Consider the following 23894-nt stretch of genomic DNA (forward strand, 5'->3'; position numbering starts at 1 on the left):
GAATTTTCAGGGGGAAAATTAATATTGAATTCACGGAAAAAAACAAACAGCATTCATCTTATCTTTAATTTTTTTTTTTTTTTTTTTTTCAAGGTTTTGATGAAGTGATTTTTTTAAAAATCATATTTTTTCTGACATGGTTCTCCCCTTTCTCTTCAGACTCACTCTTTCTCCATTTGGAAAAATTAAAAAATAAGATCTGAAATGGAAAGAGAATACATGCTTACACAAAATTGAAAATTGTCATTAATTTATATTTCTCAAAAAAGGCAAGGATACAAGAGATTAAAATTTGAAGAAAAAAGATACTCTCTGGAAAGAAAGATAAAGAGCATGTGCACACGCACACTTTTTGGATAACTTCTGGAATTTTTTGAAAACTGTTTATAAGTTAAATAGACAATGCTGGGTTTAAGATTATGTTTACAGAACTGAATACTGATAGTTTTATCTGCTCCCAGTTTCTCAGATTTGCAGAGAAATCCAAGTCAAGTCAAAAAGTAGTAGCCTGTTAAATAAATCAATACTTGCTGCACTTTTTTTCTCCTTCAGTTTCTCATATCATTTCCCTCAACTGAGGCAATAGCTTGCCTCAAAACCATGGATTAATGGTGCCGTGTGTCATCCCTAGCACACCCTTTAATTCAAATTTGAGACCAGTGGTTTTTTGACCGAGAAATGTTTGCTCTTTTTAATTGTTTTAGATTTGCTCTGCTTACAGTCTCAGTTTGCACTTTTAAACTCATGAAAAGAGCCAGGCTTTACTGGATTGAGCACAAGACTGACTTTGAGCAGGTCACTTCTCTTGTCTGTCTGCAAGCTGCTAAAAGGATGTGTTGTTGTGACCTAATTGATGAGCTATGAATAAATGCTGGCACTTGCAAAGTGTTTGGATCATGTTGAAGTGGTCTACAACTCCCAAGTGTTAGACTTGCAAAGGCAACAGAGAGTAGGATCTGGGGCTTTGAAAAGCCAGCTGTTAAATTTGAAAAGTCATCTCTTCATCCTGTCCAATGCACTGGTGGGTTGAAAAGCTTACTGCAACTCTGGTCAGGATATGGAAAAGCTAATCTACTAGCATGCCCTTTCTATTTACTTTCTGTAATATATTCCATGTATAACACCAGTAGTTTATAATTTTGCATGGTCAATGTACATAATTAATAGGTAGCTTACCTTTGTATGGGGTTAGAGTGGTTGTTATTGCATGATATTTTTGTATTTTTTTATTATCATATTTCACGTTGACTCTGTGTGATCTTCATTTCTGAATAAGCTGTTCATTCCTGTACTTGCATGTTTTCCCCTTCCAATTATCTAAGAAAAAGCTTGACTTTGTTTCAAAAATCAGTGCATTTTGTCATGTTTCCATGTCCCAATGCTTCCATGCATCCTGTTTATCCAGCATGGGGAATTTCAGCTCTGTCTTTAAGTTTTCATTTGAAGCTGAAGATGTTAACTTACAAGGTAAGTTAGGAAAAAGTAAGCATCCATTTAGAATTAAATGAAAGATTCTCTCACTTTATCAAGATCTACATCACTTTTGTAAATTAAATTGACATTTTACCTTTTTGATTTTTGATTTTTTAAAGTCATTTGGCTGGAGATTCTTTCTTGAAACGCAGGTTCATTTATACTGGTCTCTGGAATGGAACATATTGTCCAGTGTTCAGTGAGTTGGTAGATCTCTATAGGTCTTTTACCATACCTAAAACCTAAAAATTCCAGCATATATCTTTACAGGAAAGAGTGAGGTTTGCTGTACATCATGTGAGACCAGTTTAGCATTACTATGAATTTTTAATTGGACTGTAGTCAAAATCATTCACTACATTGTTATAGTGGTATGATGAACAATACTTTCACAACATGTCTATTCTTCCATTTCTTTAAAGGTGGTGTAATTGTAGGTGAGTTTGTATCGATACACATCTGTGATTATTCTGGCCTTGCACATTTTTCTTGTTGCATCAGATATGCAGCTTTGCTAAGGAATTCCACTGAAAAAAATACTATTTTCTACATTAAAAAAAAAACCCTGTTTTTGACATAATCCAGAGAAATCTACACAAGACAGAAAGGGGTAGAATCTGACATATTTATTAAAAAAAAACCCCAAAACTGCAGCGAAGGTTAAGAAAATGTGGAACATTTTTCTACTATTGATGTTTTCTAGTCATTATAATAAATAAATGAACAGGAGTCTCACTATTTGAGAGTGTTGTGAATTCTGAATAAATACATTTTACTTATAAAATAATTGACAGTGTATGTAATTCCTGTAAATATCATAATCTTCCATATAAAACTCATTACTTTTCTTGTCAAAGTGCCTTAGCCTTTAAGTTGCTTGTTGATGATAATTACTTGCAGGTAACACTGGCAACCAATGGCAAATCTGCAGACTTCAATGTTGTTGAAGAAGAGTCTTGGAAACAGGAAAACTAAGTGAAGAGATTCCTAGCTGCATCCTTAATAAGTCCTGAAGCTATCTTGTGGCAGAAGATACCATGATTAAGAAGATATCTCTTTTTTTTTTCTTTTTCTTTTTTTTTTTTTTTTTTTTCCCTATTTAACATCTACAGTTTCTGCTTAATTTTGTAACTGAAACTTCGCAAAGATCTCATCAGGTCATTGTAGTGTCTTTGCCAAGCAATGATCCATAGCCATCTGTCTCCCTTGTGTTACTGTTTGGATGATGCACCTGGAGAATGCTCCATGCAGTGCAATGCGCTCTCACCCACTTCCCCTTTCATTCAAGACACAGAGAATGTAAATGCTGCAAAATGGGAAGATCAAAGTGCCAGTACAGTTCACTACAGGGACTCAGGGTCAAAGATACAAGAGAAACATAACACCACGTAAGCCTTCAAGTGTTTTGGTGACTCTTGTGGCATACCTGATCCATTTATCACTGTATGGCTAAAATACCTTTTGAAAACATCCGTAAAGATTTCCATTTGTTTTGATAATAACAAGCACTGTATTTTTGTGCCTAGTTGTATTTTAAACTGAGCTTAGATCTGGGGGCAGGATTAATGCATAGAAGTCAATAAATTGTCCCAGACATTTTGTTAGATCAGTACAACTAAAACTTAGCATCAAGAGAAGACCTTCAATTTGTATTTGCATGTGGTGTGTTTTTATCAGATGTCCCAGGGCAGGTGCAGTCTTTATGCTGGGGCTGTGCTGCTTTGTGACCACAATGCATCATACAATACAAGGCAGTATAATTACGGGGGTAGTAGTTCCTTCACTAAAATCTATGGCTGACGTGCAAAATACAGAAAACCATGGACTCAGTTGTGCCATTTTTAATCAAAGTAGGTGGTACCTTGCTATTCACCCTACTCCACTGATGTCAGAGGGGTTTCTCCCATGGTTGAGATACTCAAGTAAGGTACTACTAAGATTGATTATGGATGCCATGATTGGGTACTTGATAATGACCTGCAGACAAGTTCTGAATCCACTACTCTTACAGAATTTTTGAATGTGATCATCAGTAGCATTTGCTATGAAGTGAAAGCCATCTTTCAAGTATGTCATGTTTCAAAGAGTGGCTAAATCCTGAATTCATTGCTAAACCAAATTCCATATGAAGTTAAGAGAATTTGTCCAGGGTTAGGACTGAATGAAAATGAAACCAGAATTTCAGGATTTAGGCCAGTATGTTGAATTACATCTCTGTCTCTTTTGCAGAGTAATAAGTATATAACTCTCTCATGTCAGAGAAATGTTTCTTTGAGGACGTGGCATCTGAGTTAATGAGACAGTGTTTGATCAACATACTATATCTGACTCAACCTGTCAGAAGAAATTGCCGTGAGAATAAACACCTTGTGAAATTTTTTTAACGGTGCTTGTTAATACTTAGCAATTTTAAGATACTGGTAAATACCATTATACTGTTAGCAATGTTCCATAGCAAAGCTGAGCCACATGGTCTTGGAAGGTTCTTCTCACAGAACAAGCTTTGTGCAATTTTGGGGGGAGCTCTCAGAAGTTTTCAGAATGAATCATAATGTGAGCATATGGTGAACTTAAAAGTGGCAAGAAACAGAGTTCAAACATTTATGGAAATAGGCCATTCAGTGTCTATGCTCAGAGCTGTCATGGGTTTAAAGGGGAATAATGTGTTTTACTGTAGAGTGTTATTTGGCTCTGTAGAAGCTATTAAAGTAAAAATATAATTGCTTTTGTTCATCTGCATTCATATAAATATATCTGAAACTGCACACTGCCAGCCAAGGCTACTTGCATGATTAATGATGTGCAAGATCAAGTCCATTGTCAGAGTATGCCTCATTTAAGCATTTATTGTGGAATATTTTTCTTACCACTGTATTCTTGTCATCACTTGAATGCCATGGCCAAGCAAATCCTAAGCAAAATGGCATATTGAACCACTGTGAATTCTGTAGGCCTCTAACATGTATTAGAGGGGAAGGCCTTTCCCTGACGGATCTTGAGGATTTAATTTTTTTTTGGGGGGGGTTTTTTGGGTTTTTTTTTTGTGAAGGATGGAATTGTAGATTATTCAGAGAAGTGGCAGGCAGTTTGTATTCTCTTTTCTTCAGGCATTGCTATTGGCATGTCCAGAGTTAACCTCTGTCTAGCTATTGCTTCCCAAGTAGCATTCACTGAGTTATGGGCCAGAAATGTACCTGGGATGGTGTGTAGGTACTGTAAAAGTTCCTTACTCTGAGGGTGCTGGCTTTCATCAAGTGAAATTTGCTGTCACTCGAGTGGTAATGTCCAAGAATGAACACACAGCATTTACCCTGATTTATATCCAGCATTCTTGAGCTGTTTCATGGCACAGCTCACCCATTAATAGATGATTTTTTGTCCTCTTCACCACAGCAGTTTCTTAGGAGCAGCCACACTGATTACTTGCATTGAAAGTAGCTTTAGAAAATTGGTCCATATACTTTTAGCTGTCATTTGAAACTGTTTAGCAGTTGGAAACAAACAGGAATGTCAGCAACATGTGACTAGGCAGCTCCACAAAATTACATATTGAGAAACACTTAGAATATGCTTACAGTTATCCACTTGGGATGTAATGCCCTTTGAAGAGTGCTTCGTTGGATGGAGACTAGGGAAGGAAGGAATGCAGTGCTAGAGAAACCCCACCCACAATTGGGAGGATAAATTTGGATCTTTTGATAGGATTAGAATAGCAGACTGTGATTTTAAAGTGGTAATTCTGTAGATACAGTAACTCAGGGATTTTTCACAATATAATTATGACAGTATTTCTCTATTTAAATGTGGATGTGGGAGAAGGAGAAATGTTGGGTTTCATATATTCCTCTGCTTGTAGCCTGACTGAATATTTAATGTAGTGTTACTCCAGTGCAGCACTATATTAAATCATCAAAAAGCTTTCCATTTATGTGGGAAAATGTAACTCACTCTTGGCTTTCATTTCTCGATGTGCTCATTCCACGAGGTTGGGTTGCTACTTAACTAAATAAACAGAAAATAACCCAGGGACCATCCACTTCAGCTAATCCAAGGTTCACATTTCAGCAGGCACTGCTGGTTACTGGCCAGCCTCCTTTTACTTTCACTAGGCGTCTCAATGCATTAATTTGCATCTGGCAAATTTTTTCTATCTGCTTACAGTGCTGGAGTGGCAAAGTTAAAGAAAAAGCTCAGTGAAAAGTCATTTGGTTTCTGTGTAGTTCATATTGACATTGTTTTCTGCATTTGCTGCTCTTGTCAGTTCCCCCCACCTTTGTCTGTGCAACTGTGATATCCTTTGGCCTTTGGATTGCTGGCAGCACATTGGCACATGGAAGAGTTTAGACCAGGCAAAGACTCAGTTCATTGCATGCTAAGTGACATATATGCTTACACATTCGCTTCATGCATTTGCTGCTGATGCTGGGTCAGTATTCTCATAGTATCTGTTCATTGAAAGTAAAGCATGCTGTAAGTTAGAACTGCAGGAGAGGTGGAGCACTTTGCCACTTGACTTCCTTTTTATTGCTTCCCTTGGAAAACAATGTCTGCACCAGCCTTTTAAGAAATGTGTGTGGGTCTTATACACAAAGATTCTTCAAACAGGTAGGGCAAAAGCCACTTGGTCCCTATTACAAGATGTGCTCTTTCCATTTAAATTGGTGAGAAACTCATTATGTCTTTGAAAAACTGTTTGCAGTATTAAAAGCTGTACCTGCGATGCTTTGACTACGTGAAAGCCCCACTGAAATCTGTGGGAGTCACAATGTTCCAGGAAAAATCAAGTCCCTTCGTGTCTTTGTTAAGTTATAAGACATTTCACAATCCCATCCTAGGGAATAGTCTTTGTCTGCTATTTACAATGAAGTTGATTCTCACATCCAAAAGCTTTCTGCCAAGATACTTCTTTTATACCTAATCATTTCAGTGCTACAAGTCCAGCACTGAATTTAAACTCAACACAAAAATAAGGATCATTCTCATTACAGATTTTTCCCATGTTTTTTTCTGAGATATAGTTGATCTCCATTTCTTTCTCAAAGCACATGGAATTCCAGACTTTATGCCACTTTTTAAAGTAGGAGTAATATCAATTTCTAATGTGTTTTCCATCACTCCCAGGGTCACTAGTTTTCCAGCAGTAGACACACAGAAGAGCAGACTGTTCATCTGAGAAGTTGAGGCATCAGCATGTAAACAAATTTATTCTGGTGACTTGCCTGGATTTTCTTTGCTTTCTTGCCTTCACTTGTGTTATTGCAGCCTTGTTGTAGCAACACAGGAGCAGTCGCACAAATCCCCATAACTATAGGCAATATTAAACCTCCCCTCTAACATTCACTTCTCTTTTTATCTTTCAAAAGGCTCTGAACTTTAGTACCAAGCTCAGAAGAATCCTTTTGTGGAGACATAAAGGTATAACTGTTTCTCATCTTTCTAATTTCCATTCAGCTCTTTTTATTGCTGCATTTGAATTAATTTACAGAAGGATAAATAAGAGCACTTTATAAAAATGTACTGTAATATTATTCTCTTATGAGCCTGAAGACTATCTTGATTTTATTACTGTGACTTTTAAGGCCGCAATTAAGATATTTTTCATATTAGTCATTATTATAGGTGTTATAGTCCATTGGGACAGTTCACGTCAGCTATAATTCACCATATAAGATTATGTAGAAGCTCCTGTTCCCAGCAGAAAGCATTCTTGGAAAGATGACTTATTTTCTTCTCTCCAATAATATTGGTGACTTTGAAAGGAAAAGATTTACCCAGTTTCCTTTGTCTAAAGAATGGTATAGAGAGTGTAGTTTCAAGCAGTAAAAATAACAAAGAAAGGATTTACAGTAGTGAAGTGTCAAAGAAGGCAGTCAGGCTGTAAATTAATTGTTCAGCTTTGCCACACTGTTTTTGAAAATGTTGTATTCTTGCTCATGATTTTCCTGAAACAATGTATTTGGTGCATTTTCCTTCCAAAGTCATCAGTCTTTCTTCCCCCATGGGCACCAAGGCTGTGTCTCCCCCCAGACGACGCACAGACCTGAGGCAGGACTCCTGGAGAAGCCCCCAGCAGCAGTGCCTGCTACAGGCTCTACAGTAGGTGCCTCCCTCAGTTCTTCCTCCTGGTCATACTTTATGTTCAGTGGAAATCTGCTGCTATGAATGAGTCAAACCGCTGCTGAAGTCCAGGTCCTGGTAATTATTTTACTTCTCTTTTGAGTGGCCTCCCTGGCACAAGGTTCCGAGGAATTGTCCCTCACAGGTGCCCACCATCCCAGAGACATCTTCTCCTGTTTAGGGGAAACCCAGTGACTTCCCACTAACAGTTGATATAAATGTAAGAGATAAAGTGGTTATGCAGTTGCAACTATGAGTCTTACAAAAAAGCCAGGTTACAAACATTGGAAAAGCCTAGAGCACATGACTGAGCCACTGAGTAGGTCTCTACTAGTCCAGGATGGAAATAACCAAGAGCAACCAAGCAAGATTTGGGGAGACAGGAAGACTTGTGAGGTTTCTCACTTAACCCAACCTTTGATCTCCTTTCATTTCTAACTCCATCCTGCTGCAGAGCCAATGTTGATCAATGCTAGAGCATCCAGTCCTTCTAGTCTTCTACTCAACATTCAGGAGTCCTGCCACTGTTTTTAATGATGCTCTGTGGCACACACCATTGCACAAAGGGAAGCTGTCAGACAGCATCACACAACCTGGATTGTCTTGTACCTGAATATTGCTTTGTACATAAATAGTGTAGTCTGCTGGAATTTTTGTGTCATTCTTTTCCATTCATTTTTTCTATAGTTTTTCAAAGACTGTAAGTAAATTGTGCTTTCATGTTGATTTTGCAGTCAGTATTGTAGATTATAACATTTCCATGTTGGCGTTTTTCATGGACTTGTGAGTTCTTGTGTATTACAGGTTGTCCTTCCTACTTAAAGACAACTGCATACACTTCCATCCAATATATCCTGCTCCTTTCTTAAATATATCTTATTTCCTATGATCTGGTATGAACTCTTGCTTGTAGAATGCATCAGAAAAAGCTGAATATGTATTTATAGTGTTAAATATTGTGTGCTCAACACTGATTTAGTTAAGAATAGCACAGGTTTTAGGGGTTTGTACTTGTTCTCTAGAAACTACAGTGTAGACTGAATTAAATTACCTAGTATCTGTAATTTACAGACACACAAGTATTTTCTTAGAATGTTTTCTAGGGGATCATACTAGGTAGGGGAATAATCCTTTAAAGGTGATATATACCTTAGAACAAAATCAGTTTTCTTATGACATTTAGGACCAATGAAATATTTTTGTGTTATGTTTGGTGATGAATTATGGACAAAGCACAAAATGCAAGAAGCAAATAGGAATTTCAAGATGTCCTTAAATGCTGCAGTTCATCATGGAACAATACTATAATAATCTGAGCAATCTTCTAGATTGACTGTCTTGGGCAATTGTCCCTCACTTTTATAATTTTTCCTGATATTACCTTTGCCAAATCCTGCAGTTCTTCCTTAGGACCTGTTAATGTATAACTGACTGTCTCAGAATGCAGTTTATAGAAAATAGACCTGGGTAGGCAAAAAAAAAAAAAAAGTTGTCAGACCCCATCCATCTTGCTATAATACAGTGTGTGTGAGTTCAGCCTGTGGAAAAAGTTCAGGATTTTGCCACCTAATTTTGCCTTCTTGAAAAAGGACCAACAGAACCACCATGAGACCAATGTAAGTGGGTAGCATCCATACAAATACCTCCTGTTTTCTTAAGTATTTTTAAGAGAATAACCACTATATTTTTCAACCCAAATGACAGTTACTTCTCATTTTGGTAATTTCTTCCCATTAGGCAAATACCTGTTGGCATTAAGGTTGTGGCTATAATAATTTCAACTTAATTAATAAACAAATATTTCTAGAGGAATAAAAATAAAATAATATAAATATTCATAACAATTACATAACAAACAAAAAATCCTCTATGGCCTACTAGCTCTTTGACTGTACTTCAAAACAAAAGAAAACATTGAATAGGAAGGACTGCTGTCCCAGTGTGACTGATACTGGGTATCTCTTCAGCTATTCAGAAATCTGTGGGGCCATGTTATTCTGCTGAGGTTTTGGACCCTAAGTTTCTAGTAGATATATATGTAGGAAGTGTGTTGATATACCCTTGTATTTTGATCTATATTGTATTTTAAATCAGATGTAACAGGTATTAACTTAATAGGAATTGCAGGTAGAAAAGTGCTGAGTTACTAATAGCTGTAAAACCTTATTGATACCAGTTTTGACATTTTGTTGAAGCATGATGTCCAGTGCCTCTCTGCACTTAGTGTAGATAATGTAGCTATCAACACGTAATTTCAGTGAAATGGTGTATAGAGTATGTGTAACTGTGCTTTAAATTAATTTAATTGGTTTCTGTGTGTTGAGCTATAGCAGAAAATTAGACTCTGTTTTAAAATGTTGTTCGACTTTCTCTTTTTCATTTGTATCTGGGTTTGTTTCTTTTTGACCGTTCAACTGATTAGATTCCACAGCTTAGTAACTACTTTATCTGTCTCTTATGGAGTACTCAGTTTTAATAACATTCAGAATCATGACTGCAGCCAGATCATTGTAAATATGTTAATTTTGGTTTTCAATATCTAACCAGTATGGTGTGTGTTAGAAGCTGCATGTGTGTAGTTCCCTGGCAGTGAGTGAAAGTGATCCTAGCATAGATTTGCTGCCTGGTGAATATACTTGTTATGACATAAAGAATTAATGTTCACCTGGAATTATAAGTTTCTGTTTTATTTTCTTCTTGTTTGCTTCAAATGTTTGGACTCTTTATGATCAGAATCTTAGTAAGTCACCATTTAAATTGGTACAGTGAATGAGGGGAAGTCCATCTAACTGCATTCCTGTTGGATGCCTGAGCTGCTTTTGTCTCTGTGCATCATTCAGCCCTTAGTCACTCACGGCATCACAGGATCCCTCTGAGTCACTTCCAGTTACTCCTTGACCACAGATGCCAGGAAAGCAGGGCAGTGCCTGTTGTGACTGGGCAAGCCTGCAGGCAGCAAGGGGCTGCCAGTTCTCTCCAGAGTGCCTGAGCAGTCCAAGTAGGAACCTCTGCTTCATCCCCCTAGCAGGAACAGTCTCTGAGAAAGATGAATACTCATGGGCAAAGGGGCACTGTTTCTTTCATTGTTAAAAAGGGATATTAGCATTTATTGGAAAATAAATGCCAAACTCACTGCTTCTAAAGCTACTGTAGTTGTTGTACAGGCTGTTATTTACAAAAGTATGTCTAGTCATAAAAAAGACAGATCAACTATATAGTCAGTGGCAAAAATCTTCTGAAATCAGAGCTACAGTTCCGATCTATGAGAAAATAGAACCTTGCAGCAACAGGAAGATGATTCATTCCTAGATACTCTGGACCTGGATCTTATAAATATAATCATCCCCTCTAGGCAGAAAGAAATAAAAATTAGGCCCCAAAGCACAGAAACTATCCTGCTTGGTTAGTCCCATTATAATGCTTCAGGATGAATTGCACACTGGAGTACTCTGTGCTGCCTGCTCATCATCCCTTGCCCCTTCTTTAAGGTGACCAGGCATGAACTGGAATGTTTTGAGATGTTCTATTGTAAAAAGGATTAAAAAGAAGAGGGATAAAGTTGGTCTTTACACTCAGAAAGTTCCTGAGATTTTGAAATTACATACTGTACAGTATCTATAGCACAGTTTGTTTAGAAATTAATAAATGCAGATGGTAAAATTTCTCACAATCCTGGGCTCTGTTCTTGTATATTGTAGCTGGAATGCCCTGTAGACTGATTCTATTTTTGTAGTTCAGATCCTTTCCTCCTTACAAGGATTGTTACTCATTTGCTTTCTTACAGAGTGAACTGATTTCTGTAACTTCCATGTATAAAACAAACTAGATATTCTTTCTATACTGGAAATAGTCATGAATATAATATTTCACTAAGTGTTGTACCTCTTATGTACATATCATTAATAAATGTTGATTCATAATTTTCATGGCTTACATCTCTGAGTTTTCATTTCAGCCTGGGCTCAATATGGGAATGCTTTGTGTAGGAGTTTAGATAAAGTGGTCTGATGAGAGAGGCTGCCTGTTCTGAGAACTCCATACAGGGTAGAAGATGGACCTGACTTTGCCAAAGAGTAATAGATCTCACCCCTCGCTTTACCCTCTAAATATTCCAGGATGCTGGCTGCAAATGAGCTCATTTTCCACAAAGGCCAGGATTCACAAACTTCAGTTCTTGGCAATGAAGCCTAGAGAAGTGAAAAGACGTTAGAAGAGTAGGAGGACACAAATCAATGGCTGCAGTTGCTTTAGAAACCTACTTCCCTCCCCTGGCTGCTAAAAAATAAATCTTTTATTCATAGCCTTTCTAAAAAAAATAATAAAGCCTTTAGCGGAACTTCTGGAGTTCTTTATAAAGAAATCAACAGTATTTAACACATAAATTAAGAGATCTCATGGAGTGACCCATGGCCCAGTGGAGTGGCAGTTGCCAAGTATGGAGAGAAAGCTCCAATGTTTATGCATGCTCGGAATAGCAGGTGCTACGGAAATAGCACAGCTACCGGTTTGTGATAAAGGCACAACCGAAACCTCGGCTCTGAGGACTAACAGTGTGCACAACCCTTATTTCTTTTTAATCATCCACTTGAGAAATTTCCAAAGAAATCCAGGCATGTCAGGAAGTGGCTTTGGCAGTGCCTCAGCTGGCAGTCTGCCCTCTGAGTCAATAACGAACTTAGTCCTGATGTGGTGCTAGCAGAATCTTTGGGCAAAAAGTAAATCTGATTTACTGAAAAAATAAATCTATCTGCTGCCATTTTGATATCGGAGCAAAAATGTCTTGATCTGGCCTCATCAACAAGTGTTGTTAATAAATGCATTCTGCTAATATAAAATTCCTTGCTCAAGTTTTTGCAGGATGCCCATCATGCACATACTTCATGTGCACTCTGTACATTCAAATTCCTTCCATAAAAGGAATCTGTCTGTTCTTCTGTTACACATCAGAATAAAAGTTTAAAATTAAAAGCTTGATGCCAACGTGTGTACGTTGCTTTTTTTGAAGCAATGTTTCTGCAAAATGACTTAAAATAACCAACCCATGCAGGAATCAGTACTGCAATTGCATGAAGCTGACCTTTCTGAAAATAAAAACCCCAATGGCTAATTCTCTAAGCCCGTGCAAGCTCCTGGTTCCCCTTTTCTCCATGTTCATAGCCTTAGAGAAAAAGATTATTTCAGGAGTGTGTTTGTGTCTGGAATGTGTTCCTCTCTACAGGAAAGAATCTGCTAAAAGGGGATATAAAAGCCAGTGAGTTATGAATCATGAACCCATACTAAGAGATATTTCTGTATCTCCTCTAAGGCATGAAAGAACTGAGATAATACTTCAGGGTTGTTAGATCGGAAACAATCTTCTCCTTTGTATTAGATAGTACAGGTGAACAGGACAAGGTTATGAAAGAAACAGGTGGCCCCAATGTACAGTGCTTTAGGAGGAAACAGCATTAAAAATTACACTCAGTAGGGCTGGAAGGAGTTATTTGCAGCAAGCACTTGCATTGCAATAATGTACAAATACCCCAGCTGGGCTTGGAGCCATTTTGCTTCCAAAGCTGTGCAGAGCCTGTGCAGGCACCCAAAGCTGAAGCAGCTTCCCAAACCAGGCAGGTGACTGCCTGCTGTCTCACTTGTGCAGCATGCAGTGGAGGCAGGAAGGAAAACAGATTGCATGCAAAATAAGGGCTTGCGGCCGTGGTGGTTGGGGTAGGCACATTCTGTGGTGATAAACAAGATGTGTCTGTGTACACAGATAAATGACAAAACCGGCTGTTGCCCACCAAAACTACAGGAATAAGGTCTGGAGGAGCAAAGCCTCACACTCGTGGTAGGGCTTCTGAAGTACAGGAATGGGCATTTAGAAAAGCAACATAGGGTCTGTTCTACACAGTGTCGTGCTCTTCATTCTCATTCGTGACTGAACTAAAAATGTTTGCTTTTCATGTAGTCATTTGTAAAACAGATCAATCTCCCATTTGGCTGTTTTCTTACTGGGGTGCCTGAAGAGACTGCATGGATCACTTTCCTGTGATCCCTGGACACCACTTGAGAAATGCTGCAGTGCAGATGTGCAAGGGAGAAAAGGCAGCTGACTCCCAGTGAAGGGACAAGAAGAGGGACCAAGCAAGGCAATGCACTCAGAATTTATTCCACTATTTCACCCAGGTCACTGGTGTCATCTAAATTGACTGGATCACTTCAGCTTTGTTTCTGAACCAGGCTTCTCCCATTTTTGACCAGCCAGTAAACAATGGGCAGGCTTTGTACCTGTCCTCTTCATGGGCAGATGGGGGAAGTCAACCTTCTTGAACAAAGGGTAAGTTTGTTTTTAAATCACTGGCTGAACAAACAAGCATCCCTACCCTGAGTTCATTTCAGACTTTCACTTGATTAATGAAAGAAAGATTAACTAGAAAATAAAACACTAAAGAACTGCAGGAAATACCCAAGAACTGTAAGGCAGTGAATCTGAAGACCTACTGCTAGAAAACAAAACATGCTGAACTGAGGAGATGATGGTGAACAGTTTTACAGGAAGACAAACTCCATGTACTTGTACACGAGGTTACAGATAGACAGGCAATGCTTGAACAAAGCCAAAACAGAGAATAATTTGTGGATCCAAAAAGTAAAAGGAGTCCAGCATTTGCTCTGAGGTTTGTATCACTGATGGCTCTAGTCCACAGCACGTGCAGGAGCAGTCTTCTCTCCCTTGATGTGCTGTTGTCAGCTGAGATCACTGTGTCTCATGTATGGGGCTCAGCTGTCATAAACTCAGCTGCAGGAAACTGTCTCTGGTAAGGTGCTGCTAGCAATCTGCAGCAGTAGCCCTGAACAGGATGCTTGCTTTTAAAAAAAGTACTTTGATTAAATATAAATATAAACTCAGAATTTAACTCCCATCATGGGGCAGAACAGTTTATTACTCTTTCTTATGAGAAAAATGGAAGTGTGGAGTCTCAATTCATGCAAAGGAAAATGTGGTCACTGAAAATGATTTAAGGGGTCTTTTTTTAGATTTACCCAGGAAAGAAAAGCGTTCTGTCCTGCCAGAAGCTAGATGATATACACATCATGACTACAAGTAAATTTAGAATTAAAGCTAAAACTCAGCTGTACCAAAGCCATTTGAACAATTAAAACAATTTATACACTTCCATGAAACTGCCAATATGGGTGTTAAAACTGACTCCATCCTACCACAATTGCCCAAGACAAGGCTTTCACGTGACAGGTAGAAAACTTAGAGCCTTCAGAGAAGTGTAAAATGTCTTATTGCACCCTCCTCTGCCCTGGGTTGCTCTGAGAGTTACAAGGACTTCAGGACAAACACAGCAGACCTTAAAGTTTCTGGACATACAGTCTCCAGTGCCTATGAGCCATGTGCTGATTTACCACTGCCAGCGTACATACCCCAATCTCAGCTGTGCCTCAGCTTCAGCAGCAGCAGAAAGCTGCTGTTGACCTAAATTCTAAGTTAAGTGGGTGTTTGAGTGAGACTTTTCCTTAATTTTCTGAAAAATGCTGGTGGTTTTTCTGATAAATGCACTTAAATTTATGACATCTTAGACTTGAACAATCCTGTTTTGTTGTAAATTTGCACATCTTTTTTTCCAGTGGGACCATAAATTATTTCTAAGAATTTCATTTCAGTACAAAGGGAAAGCTATACTATATATTAGACATGGAGAATCTTCCCCCAACTCAAAAAAAAAAAAAAAAAAAAAAAAAAAAAAAAAAAAAAACCAAAAAAAACCACCAGCTGTATCTTCTATCTGGAATATTAAAACTAGCTGAAACTATGTCTGTTTCTGAGAAAACAAAATCTTCTTTTTTGACAGTTTTTGTGGACTTATTTTGATCCAAAACTTCGTCATTTTTAAGATTTTCTTTTAAAGAAAAACTAAAGACATTCACATCAGTATTCAATGCACACCTTTTTGTGGCAGAGAATGTATATAAAGGTGGTCTCATTCCCCCACTTTTTCATCCAAAACCCTTTTGTCTGTAGAGTAGGAATAAATAAATTCCTTTTAATAAAACTTTTTTAATAAAAAGTCTGAGACTCCTTGAAGGTGTCACTCAGAAAAACCTTTCTATTGGTTGCTGGAACCATCCAGTCAAAATTGAAAGGCTGTGTTTAAAGCATAGGTAAAACTTTCACTGCCCCTGCTTTACCTGCACTTTAACAATAATCAACTTTCTTGAGGTCAGGAGAGCTGCTTTGATGGTGGATTCTCTTCTACAGTTTTAACTTTTAAAAACCACTATGCAGCAGCTCATTTGACCAATGTGGAGATCTGTCTTGCACTTTCAAAACAGGAAGATAAGCAGGAGGCAAATTGTCCCGTCCCACTGTAAGGGGAATCAGGGAGGATTCATTTTGATAGATTTCTTGGATGAAAATAATGCCCAAAAGCAGCAAATATCCAAGAACCATTTATTGAAAGAGAAAGGATATGGTTCTGACCAGAGTGGGATAGAAAAGAGACCAGAGAGAGAAAAAGGGAGATGGAGAGAGTCACTGCTTTTATCTGCCAAGGCTGCTCCCGCAGCTCCATTTCCCAGTCATTTTTTCCCAGGCATCCTTGACACCTGGCATGTGTTAGGGCTTTCAGCACATGTACAGTCCCTGTAGTAATTTTTCACCTCATGTTTAGTGTATGTTAAGGCATAAATAAAAATCTAATCAGACCCTCTCAGAAATGTTTTTGAAATCTTGCCTTTACTAACCTTACTCCAAAGGGGTGAAAAAGAGAAGACAAAAAGTTCAGTCTCTGTGATGTGCAAAACACACTGTTACTCATCTTGCCTAAATTTGCCTCTCCTCACTGCCACAGCTGCTTGCCCCCAACATGGGGGTTGCCACATGCAGCAGGGCATAGCAACAGTAAGAAATAAGCTACCAGGGGAAAATTCAAACTCAGTTTGCAAATGAGGTGGTGGATGTAGAGGATGACTTGGAGGTGGGGGAGGTTCACAGGACAAGGCTCTTTTTTCCTATTCAGAGTTGTGAAACATTCAAGTGCCGGAGTGCTGGGGGTGTTGAAGGTACTTTCCCAGTTGTAGTACAGAAATTTCACTCTCCCTTTACATCCTTTCCCAGAAATTGTGCTCTCCCCATCTTGAATCCCCCAGATTCATGCCCAAAACACCTTTGCACAATTTTTTCCACCCTTAAAGAACAGGAATTTTGTCACCCACTCACACACAGCTGGAACCGCACCCCAAGGAACAGCCTTTTCCTGCTACCTTTTGTCCTTTCCCCCTCCACAGAGAAGAAGTAGTCAGAACCTGTGGTTACCAAAAGGGCTGGTATTTTACTAACCAGTGCTCTTGCAAAGACTCAGAGGCACTAGACCCTTAAATGGTTTAATAAAGCTTAAGAAATAATTATTGTCTAATGGCCTAATATAGCTTAAAATAAACCCATTAACTGCTGTCTTACAAAATACCCTGGCGTCTTTGTATGCAGAGGCAGAACACAGTTGTCAGAGGATTTCTTTCCTTCTTCTACAGAAAGAATAATTAGGACCAGCCCTAACCAGAATGTTATGTGCTAAAGAGACACTTGGCAATTGTCTTCTAAAAATATTGCAGGCAAAATGCTTCAAACTAATTAGTACAGAGGCTGTTGTTGTTGACAAGGGACACACAAAAAACATCCCTATCATGTGAAAAACTGCAAAAGCACAATTTTGGAACTGGTATTGTGGAAAGGGTTTCACATCCACAAAGGTAGACATGACAGCTGCACATCCTTTCTCTGCTTTAATCAAGTATTCATTTTCAGAACTTCAAGAAAATACAGATGAAACAATCAGCCTGCATTACTTCATGAAAACATCACATTCCCATAAAACATACAGAGACTCTTTTAAATATGCTTGCTGCTTTAGACAGTATTCCACTGGTCTGGATCACATTTATTTGAAACTTTTCAAGACAAAGGAATAACAGAAGCTGATCACAGGCTCCTTAGCATTTTTAGGAGAGATCCTCATTCTTCTTAGGCACCAAGCAAGGATAGACCAAGACACAGTGAGATTTGTCAGTCACAGCTGATTTGTCTGTCAGCACCCAGAAGGAAGGGCTGGATCTTGCTGGGTGCTGCACTCTTCAAATGTTGCTTCAATGAGCCAGGAATGGTTGTCAAGATCTTACTGGGTTGATCTTAAACTGAACCAACTTGTAGCTATTGTCTGCTTCTGGAGTAAAGCTGAACTCATCACTAACTCCCTGAGCATCGGTGGAGCCTGTGGGACGCCAGCGGAGCAGACAAGGTCACACAGCATTCACCTCAGCCTGGCTTGGAATTTGCAAGCAGAAAAAAATGATCACAGCACTCAACATGACTATCCAGCTGAAGATTTCTCTCCCACTAACAGCTGGACTTACATTTCACCTCAGTGTGGAATCAGGTTTATTTTGGAAGCTTATTTTAAAGTCCAATGTGGTTTTAGCAATATTATTTCTAGTTACAATTTAGAGATGGCATTTTCTTTAATTCTGATTAATCTGTTAAATAAATATGCAAATATATCAAGTTCTCTATATAAAAATACATACACACAACAAACAACCCTTCATAATAAAAGCAAGATTAATAAAAATATGTACTGTATTATACATATGAAATGGCCATCTAGTTTTGAAACTATAATGAAACAATTACACATAAGTCACAGGACATAATCTAAAAAGAATCAGCATATATAAAATAATGGCATTGCCTCTTGAGCAGCTCTCATTTAAAAATATACAAAGAACCCAACCAGTGTTGCCTGTGCTTTTATAGCAACTGATTATAAGATAAATTGTGAAGAAGTTTGCGGATTTCTTCATTCAACATCTGAACAGGAAGATGAATAATGTGCCACCAATTTTTTGGTTTTTTAAAAGAGAAGTTTAGCCTCCAAGACAGTGAAATATGTCCTTCTCACTGAGACTGATATTCAGTTAGGATTTAAAGATTTTCATTCTTTCTCTAGATTGCCATACTTTGTGGAATGAGTACATAACAGCAGTTTAAACACAGCCTTCAGCAGATCATTTTGATTTCCAATGACAAATAGAAAAGTGTACTTAAAAACATTAAACAAAAATCAATGCACTGTTCACATATGAAATACCTGACTTGCATGAAGTCAGAAAACATCACCTTGTCTTGGGACTTTTGGCCCAGATGTAAATTGCCCTGAGGAGATCTGCCAGCAGATATCAGGCACTTGAGCATTTCCATGAAGCACATGGGAAACTGCTCAAGGGCTGTGACTCAGAAATATAATCAACAGTCTTGTGCTTTATGTTCCGGTTAAGATCAGTGCTAGCTAAAGTCAGTATTTAGCCACCTGAATATTCACCCTCCAAACTGCTTCAGATGGAGAACACAATATAACACTTCAGCAGAACAGTTTCAAAGACAGGAGCTATGGTCAGTGAACAGAACTCCTGAACAGCCCTGCTACAGACCATCCACATCCCACAGCTGACACAGACCAACATTTTTCCCTTCATTTCCTGGGGGGAGTCCAATTAGAAGTTACAATTCTCCCTCCATCCAATAAGCTTTCTTAAAAATGGCACAGACCACTGGTAGTAAATAATTTTTTTCCTGACAATTCATAGCAATAAAATGCACAGCATCATAGCTTAATACAAATACTTTACATAACAGACACAAAAGGACGTAACAAAAGCAGGTAACAATGCAGCTCAGCTACTCTATATTACATGGCTGGGAAGAGTTTCCTTTCATTTGCTTTGATCTTTTCTGTAGAAATGGAACTTCTGGTACCAAAAAGCAAGCAATATTTCTTTTTGGTGTTTTAAAAAAGCTGATGGAAAAAATGTACATGAAATAGAATTCAGAGGAAATGAGGGAGATCATAGAAAAGCAACTTTTAAAATATCAGCAATCTCATATAATATAATAGTTATAGGGGGAAAAATTTAATAGGCTCAGCATCTCCTTAGTAAAATGGAGCAGAATATAGAGACCTATTTTCAGGAGTAAAATACTGTCAGCTTCCCTAGTGATCTCAATTGCTTGATTTGTGCATATGTGATAGAGCTGGGGTCATTTTGTTTTATTCATTATCTTAACTAACAGGCTCATTAAAAACATGCACAAACTTAGACCAATGAATGAGGCAGGGAGAAGAGCAATGAACACTTCAAAAACCGAAGGATAATTGTACAGGTTGCTAGGATAATAAAGAATAGAAGTTTATTATGTTTCAGCTCATGTTTTCATGCCTTTATTACCCCTCCAGAGAAGACTTGCTGTATGTCCATAGATATTTAAAAATAAAGATAAATAAATTTCATCCTTCTGGGTTTCCCTCGTTGCAGACCAAGCCACACATAATTATAAAATGTCACTTTTTGTTTATACTGGCAGATTCTGAATGTACCCACTGCTATTCCTGGCTGGAAGGCATTTCTGAAGGATTCTGCTGTTGCAGACATTGTAGAAGATGCCTTTTGGGTTTAAATTTGATTTTTTTACTCTTGACATTTTTCCTCACTTACTTCTGTACCATGGCATGTTTAATACTTTAAATATCTGTAAGATGGAGTGTCTGGATACTTCATTAGCTCCACACAGTGAAGACCTTCCATTTGAGGAATAATGATGTAAACTTGTATGCCTCCTAACATCCAGGACACAGTGAGAGTCCTCTGTGAAGGGACTGGGAACTGAAAGCATTACGCAGCTCTTGGGGGTGTATTTCAGAAAGCACATGTCAATTTTTAAACTCAGATATCATTGCAAAGTGACTAAAAGAAATAGAACTTAGGCTTATGTTCAAAAGACATCAGTAGCACAGTGCATCTGTGAATTCCTGTTCAAGTTCCACATGATTTTGGTTTCCCCAGCCCTGATCTGCTTGGCAGTATGGTACCATTACACTCCAGTCTTCATGTCCAACTTGTGATGATTTTGTGTTTCATTAACAGTCAGGAATTCATCACATGCTTGTGTTCGGTCATTTGACTGTTCTTTATGAACCAAGTGCACCATTTCTTGTGATTTGCTGATATCTCCATTTAATTCACTTGTCTTCCTGTCCTCCACTGCCCCTTTGCCATTGTTAATCACTAGCTTTTTCTTCTGCCCACATCTAGAAAGAAATAAAAATAAAATATTATAAATAGAGTCTAACAAAAATAATAAAAAACTGAAGGTCAATATTTAAGAAAAGGTGATTGGAAATTAAACTTGTGTCTGCCAGCGCAGACTTGCACCATACAAAGCATAAAGTTTCTCCAAACTGCATATTTTATTTTTGAAGGCATCCACCATTATATGCACAAAATTTATCAGGAGCTCACTTATTTAATTTGTATTTACTGTTACTACATGTAGCAATAACATTCATTACTGAAGGCTAGAAATTTTTTTTCTATCATTTGAATTTATCCACATTTATGAACTTTGTAAATAGCCCCACTATGAGGACACCTTCAAAATCCAGGTTTGGGACCACAGCTTTGAAAATGCACAAATTCTTAAGCAAGCAGAAAATCTGGATCAAGCTCTCACCTCATTAAACAAGACAACTGTTTTTTTCTTTGTATTAGCATGTCAAACTTAGAAGCCAACCAACAGTAAGGAAATACAGAGAAGTACTCTTGCTGCTGTCTGCAGCAGAGCTCCTTGGGATGTTCAGGTAGGAAACAGGTACTGTGCTTTTAAAGTTACACTTGCTGCAGGGCTGCCCAATAAACCTTATGTGTAGCTCTGAATTAAAACACACGCATACACACAATCTTTTAAAGAGTCACCAGTCCAAAGCTGATGGTTATCGTGGACTGGGTATCCTTCAGTGTAGTAAAAGAGCACTACTTGCACAGCTGTCAGATTTACTGTTTAGATGACTCTCTGGCTACACAGTGCTGGATATCCTACTTGTCCTCAAACAGCCTTGTGTAAATTGAATATGAAGAGCCCAGCATGCCTAAGAGGGACAATGTGTCTGTGAAGTTGGACTTTTAAGTACTTTCTTCTTAAATGAAGCATATTTTTTCCCGAAGGGCTGATCTGGCTGTTTAATTTTACTATTATGCTTCTGAAATACTATTTTTTTCATGCCTACTGACTCATAGATGAAGGTTATTTTATCTGAAGTAGCTCAGTTCACTCTGCTAATGCTACACACACCCTTGGGAATGATTTCCTGCTCTGCGGCCATAAAATTCCAAAAGATGCCAGCAAGGAGCTGTGGAGCTCCACAGCCTCTTAAAGAGCAGCTCAGAGTGTTCTGCAACCAACAGTCTAGGAAAAAATGTGCTCACTGCTTCCTGCACAAAAATCTCCACATATTATATGGTCATTCTGATAAAAAAGGAGTTAAAATCCAACATTCAAGTTGCAAATAATTACTCTGTTAAAAAGCTCAATTTTAACATTCAAGTAGCAAAAAGCTGTTGAAGACAATTGGGGAGTAACCTCAGAACAGGCCCCAGAGGAAAGAAAGAGGTAAGAATATTATAGCCCATCCTTCAGGCTAGGGTTTTTCCAATTTCCCAGCTAACTTTGCACAGATCAGTGCATTACTTTTCATCCTCAGCTTCCTCATCTGTAAAATGGAGTACGTAAAGCTACTGAGAGCTCTGAGAGCAATGTTAGCATATATGCTTGTGACTGCCAGCTGTGATACTGGCACCTGTTCAGAAGAAACAGAGTAACAGGTTTTCACAGGATTGCTTGGATGGTCTAAGACAGCCCTTCACACTACACACAGACAACGCTTTAATGGTGGAGGATTATTCCTGGCTCATCCTGTGGTTGTTACTCTCTATATTCATCTGATAACTTCACTCTCTGTGAACACAATTTTTCCATTAATAACTAATAAAGAGAGTGTAATTGATTTTCTGTGATCTACACACAGTTTCTATTTGAAAGATTAAACAGTTCATATAGGTGCTGACTTCATGTGAGTGGTTCCAGGTGAGTGTGAAGGCACCTGTGCAGGACATGGTGACCTGGGCCCCCACACTACAAGCCACTGAGCTCTGCAGAGGATGCTTTTTCCTGTGGTTTGCTACTCTGCTCTTTGAGAAAGCTTTGGAGACTCTCAAGGAAGAAAAAAGAAAGGCAATGTGTTTTGGAAATGTAAAGGGGTGGCCTTACCTTCTGCGACTGTTAACAGCAACGCACACTGCAAGGATCAATGCAAGCACCACAAGAGCAGCAACGATGATCAGCCAATCTGTAGGGACAGAGGAGGGAGGGGAAGAGAGCGTGTGAATGTATCTAATGAGGTTTTGCAATTTCACAGAACTGCAGAAACACCATCTCTTCTACTTCCTTTAAGCTGTCACACTCTTTTCCTAGCTTCCATGAATGTTTGGTGTACAAAGTCTTTCTGTGGAAAGCAAACACATTTTCATCACTCAGCTATACACAGGCCAGCTCAGATTAAACACCCCATCACTGTTGTCACCTGCAAATACTTTGGTGGGCATAGGTGAAGAGGAGCTGTTTCACTGATTTACTCCAATGGCAAAAGAAAAGGCTTAGCATGACACACCTACAATCTCAGGCACAGAAGCAGGATGAGTTTTAGCACATTTTTAGTAAAGCAGGTTTCACAACCTTCCCAGTAGCCTACTCTCTACTACCATTATAGCTCTGCTACCATTACAGATGGGGGTCCTCTCCCCAGAGCTATGGCCTGTATTTTCTTTGTTTGAAACAACCGTTCCTTGTTTAACAAGACTTGTACATTTAATTCGCAACAAATTACTCTTCTAATTAGTTAATTATTAGTACTCCATGGTGAAAAACTGATAGGCATTCTTTTCATAGCATGTTCTTCTTATATCTCCCTTCAGTTTTCCCTGCAAATGATGAGTTCTTCAAAAGGTGCTTCAAAGGTTAACTTCCCAAAATTTTCTGTGTGCTCTTCTCCATTTTTTTCTCCATGTGACTAATGCAATGCCTTGAACTGAACACAGAGTTTCAGCTCTGGACTTGCTTGGCCTAAGTACGGTGGGATAATTACTTTCTCTGTTTAAAAAATGACTTTACCACTAATAAGTTCCAGAATATATTTGCATTCTTTTGCAGCTGTATCATGGTGTTGGCTTCTTTTTATTCTGTTTTAGTCTGCATGCTCTCTTCTGGAGAACTTGTCTCAGATGTTATTTTCGCTGAACATTCTCATGGATATGATACTATGCATATAAATTTACTGAGTTTTGCCTGATTTAATTTCAGTTTATAAAAGTTAATTGAATCTTAATCCCATTCCCCAAATGCATGGTTTCTCTCATCTTAATATTGCTGAAAA

General features: G+C 38.3%; 2 protein-coding genes across 3 annotated transcripts in view; one reads left to right on the forward strand and one right to left on the reverse strand.

Moving 5' to 3' along the window:
• Positions 1 to 11516, forward strand: part of SLC1A2 (solute carrier family 1 member 2) — an 87991-nt gene extending 76475 nt beyond the window's left edge. Inside the window, exon 11 of one of the 2 annotated variants that reach the window (XM_053945500.1) lies at positions 2374 to 11516. In XM_053945500.1, coding sequence (XP_053801475.1) covers positions 2374 to 2448 — 75 coding nt within the window. In that variant the 3' untranslated portion in view covers positions 2449 to 11516. Of the gene's footprint in view, positions 1 to 159; positions 2256 to 2373 lie in introns of those variants that run through there. The other variant, XM_053945501.1, reaches the window with a different exon arrangement.
• A 5830-nt stretch (positions 11517 to 17346) lies between these two features.
• The window catches only part of CD44 (CD44 molecule (Indian blood group)), a 52939-nt gene continuing 46391 nt past the window's right edge, over positions 17347 to 23894 (reverse strand). The window contains 2 exon segments of the mRNA XM_053946121.1: positions 17347 to 20717; positions 22733 to 22811. Coding sequence (XP_053802096.1) covers positions 20501 to 20717; positions 22733 to 22811 — 296 coding nt within the window. The 3' untranslated portion in view covers positions 17347 to 20500.

The sequence above is a fragment of the Vidua chalybeata genome, chromosome 6, assembly GCF_026979565.1.
Source record: "Vidua chalybeata isolate OUT-0048 chromosome 6, bVidCha1 merged haplotype, whole genome shotgun sequence".
Lineage (NCBI taxonomy): Eukaryota > Metazoa > Chordata > Aves > Passeriformes > Viduidae > Vidua > Vidua chalybeata.